Source organism: Cibotium barometz, chromosome 1 (assembly GCF_041138505.1).
Source record: "Cibotium barometz isolate CiBa-2024 chromosome 1, ASM4113850v1, whole genome shotgun sequence".
NCBI classification, from domain to species: Eukaryota; Viridiplantae; Streptophyta; class Polypodiopsida; order Cyatheales; family Cibotiaceae; genus Cibotium; species Cibotium barometz.
The window spans coordinates 51,215,959-51,219,159 of record NC_141046.1 but is presented as its reverse complement, the minus strand read 5'-3'; the positions used below and the strand labels follow the sequence as shown (position 1 = coordinate 51,219,159).

The 3,201-nt window shown below is 46.5% G+C and overlaps 1 protein-coding gene across 1 annotated transcript; it reads right to left on the bottom strand.

Moving 5' to 3' along the window:
- Positions 1-209: 209 nt before the first annotated feature.
- On the bottom strand, positions 210-2,634 carry LOC147642152 (L-type lectin-domain containing receptor kinase IX.1-like). Its single transcript, XM_086773647.1, has one exon. The coding sequence runs from the start codon at positions 2,523-2,525 to the stop codon at positions 315-317; it is 2,211 nt and encodes a 736-aa protein (XP_086629773.1). The 5' UTR covers positions 2,526-2,634; the 3' UTR covers positions 210-314.
- Positions 2,635-3,201: the final 567 nt, after the last annotated feature.

Sequence of the window (3,201 nt, the reverse complement as noted above, 5' to 3'; positions counted from 1 at the left end):
GCTGACTGACCAAAAAAATAGCAAAAACAGCTAACATAGGAACGAAACATACCAGCACCAGTGGCGCGTGCAACTTTCACAGGTTGCAAAAGTAAACACTAGAAGCCTTTCCCCTAGCCATTTTATTTTGAATGTGTGCCCCAAGACAATGATGTTTCAATTGAAAGAGGAATATAATTATATGGTCGTGTGTTACACATGCTCCCATAATCCAAGGTCCACGAATCACTTTTACAAACAAATTTACAGGTTGAAGCTTTTTGGAAGGAAAAATTTACATTATCTACATCGTGGCCATTGCCACGAGTTCCTAGTTAATGTTTTAACACGGGAGGCACAGAGGCACCCGGGCAGCCAAGGGTTGTTGTAGTACGTGTAGAGGAGCCACATACCTCTGAGGGAAGTGCAGAGCCAGAACTACATCCAAGGGTTTTGGAAGACCGAGAATTGAAGGACCCAGATGTAGATACGATGTTTGAATTTGAAGAGTATAACATAGACCAATTTGGGCTCGTAGGGTAGACTGGCCTGGTTGTGGGTAGAGGCATAAGCATGCTAGTATCTTGAAGAGCTTGGGTAACCTGTCTCATGGTGGGTCGAGACTCGGGTGAAGGGTGGCAGCACATCAGAGCAACGTGCAAAACACACCTCCATTGGTGCTCTTCAAGGGCTGGTATGTCACTTTGGATACTTGGGTCAAGGGCCTCCATGAGCTTGTTGCTTTGCTGAAGCAGCCACACCCAGTTCACCAGCCGCATTTCTTGAGGTTGCAGAGAACCGTCTATGGCTGGGCGCCCGCAGGCTACCTCCAGGGCAAGTGCGCCGAAGCTGTACACATCAGCTTTATCGGTGACCCTGCCCGTGTACACTACCTCCGGGGCAACATAACCGGGTGTCCCTGCGGCCGTCATGGTGACCGACTGGTTGTGGCTGATGAGGCGGGCAAGACCAAAATCACCTAAGACTGGCTCGAAATCATCTGTCAACAGCACATTAGCCGCCTTCACATCTCTGTGCAGCACACACTCCCCTAAACCACCATGCAAGTACTCCAAAGCAGCAGCCACCCCTACAAGTATTCTGAACCTTGTCTCACTCTGCAGAGTGCCTTTCTTCTTGCCAAAGAGAAAGCTGTCCAGGCTACCATTACTCATGTAGTTGTACACTAGCAATGCTTCTCCTTTCTCGTAGCACCATCCTCGCAACTGTAGCAAGTTACGGTGGCGAATGTTGCTGATGATTCTGATCTCCGAAGTGAACTCGGCCTCCCTTCTCAAACCCTCCTTTAGCTTCTTCACAGCAACCGTCGATCCATCTGATAGGGTACCCCTGTACACACTACTGAACCCACCTTCACCCACCTTGCCCTTATCACCAAAACTATGAGCAGCCTTGCTTAGCTCTCTGTAGCTGTAGCGCGGCATGGTGCTCGAGGCAAGCTGTATGGTTCTACTGTCATTGCTTGGACGGGATCTTGCTTTGTGCTTTATCCTCCTCCTTTTAATGCACACCAATACACCACATACACCCACCGCGAAGAAGACTGCTATAGCTAGAGCGAGAGCTAGAAGTAGCTTGGAACTGATCTTTTGACAGGATTTGCAATTTGCGGTAAGCAGTGGTGTAAGGTCGTCACTACTAAAATTCCATGAATAAAGAGCAATCCCTTCCATGGCGTTTTCGCCCGCCTTGTTTGTGCCTGAGAACCCAACATACATAGACTGTTGAAAAACACTCGAGAGATCATAATACAGCTGCAGGCAAGGCTGGAGAGGACGAGTAGGAGAGGTGGAGTTGGTCATCCAAACTTGAATGAGGCTGCTGGAAGCGTTGTACTCTATCCATGCCGTGAAGGTGTAGTTGTTGTAGAGGTAGAGCTCTGGGTAGGAAGAAGATCCGGGCCTTGCAGTATCGGTGAAGTTCGAGGACATCAAAGAATTGATATCGATTCCGATGTGGCTGGAGCTCGGATCTTTATACTCAAGGGATAGAAAGGTATCAAATTCCACAGCGAAAAATTGAGATAACCCTTTTGCTGGAGAGAGTGTTTGATTAGAAACGAGGCCAAAGGCTCTCCCGTCACTATGCTCCGGCGCTTGATCATAATAAGAAATGAAGAAGGCCATACCACTGCCAGACTTTCCATAGGCGCCTGTTGTGATGATTCGGAAGCTGAAGGACGTGTTGAAAGAGGCGGTCCTGTTGGGCACACTGTTGTCGATGAACTGGATGCGATCTTTGTACACAATTTTGCCTATGTTGCTGTATGCTCTGGTATCGGCTACTCTTGGATCTGGATTAAGCCAGATGGCGGGCACGCTGTAAAATGCGTCCTGACCTTTGTACCAAGCGCCTTGCTTCACAAAGGAAATATTGGCAATGTCCTCTGGGGTGTCAAATGTTGCATGCTGGAATTGGAGACCCCTGACTGCGCCGTTCCACAATATTATGATTGAGAATGCAACAAGCAGCTGGCTTGCTTGATTGAACATCGGGACAGCATGCGAGCACCTTGCTCTCTTCATTTCCTCACTGTATCACTCTGCAGTTCTCTGAGCACTTCTAACGCGACGGCCTCTGGATCACTGTGCGTGATGGATGCCAACAAACTAGCTAGATGCAACCAACATTGAGGAAGGGAAGGAGCTCAGAGACGTCAAGGCTTGACCCTTTCCTGTCACGGGATTACCGTGAGTCACTAGTGAAGGTTTAAATGCGAGCACCTTGCTCTCTTCATTTCCTCACTGTATCACTCTGCAGTTCTCTGAGCACTTCTAACGCGACGGCCTCTGGATCACTGTGCGTATGATTGTATGATTTTATTTAAATATAGCCTATACCCTATATTTTCTTGGCTTTGGATGGTTTTGTTTAGATATATTTTATAATTTATATTTGACTGATCTCACATGTCACAATCATGTGCTTTATTATAACGAGTGGCGTCTTTGTCTCTCGCTCTTTTATATTTTTCGCTTTTAAAACAAAAACAAAAACAAAAAACATTTTGTTTATGCTAATTCTACTTTCTCTGTCTCTCCTCTCTCCCTCTTCCTTTAAAAAAGTCTCGTTAATCAAACAAAATATCTTTTAGAGAAAAAAGTTCTCTCTCTAATTCTCCAACTCTCTATCTAGAACTCTCTTTGTCTCTCTATCTCAATCTCTCTTTCTCTCTAACAATCTCTCTCTCTCTCTCTCTCT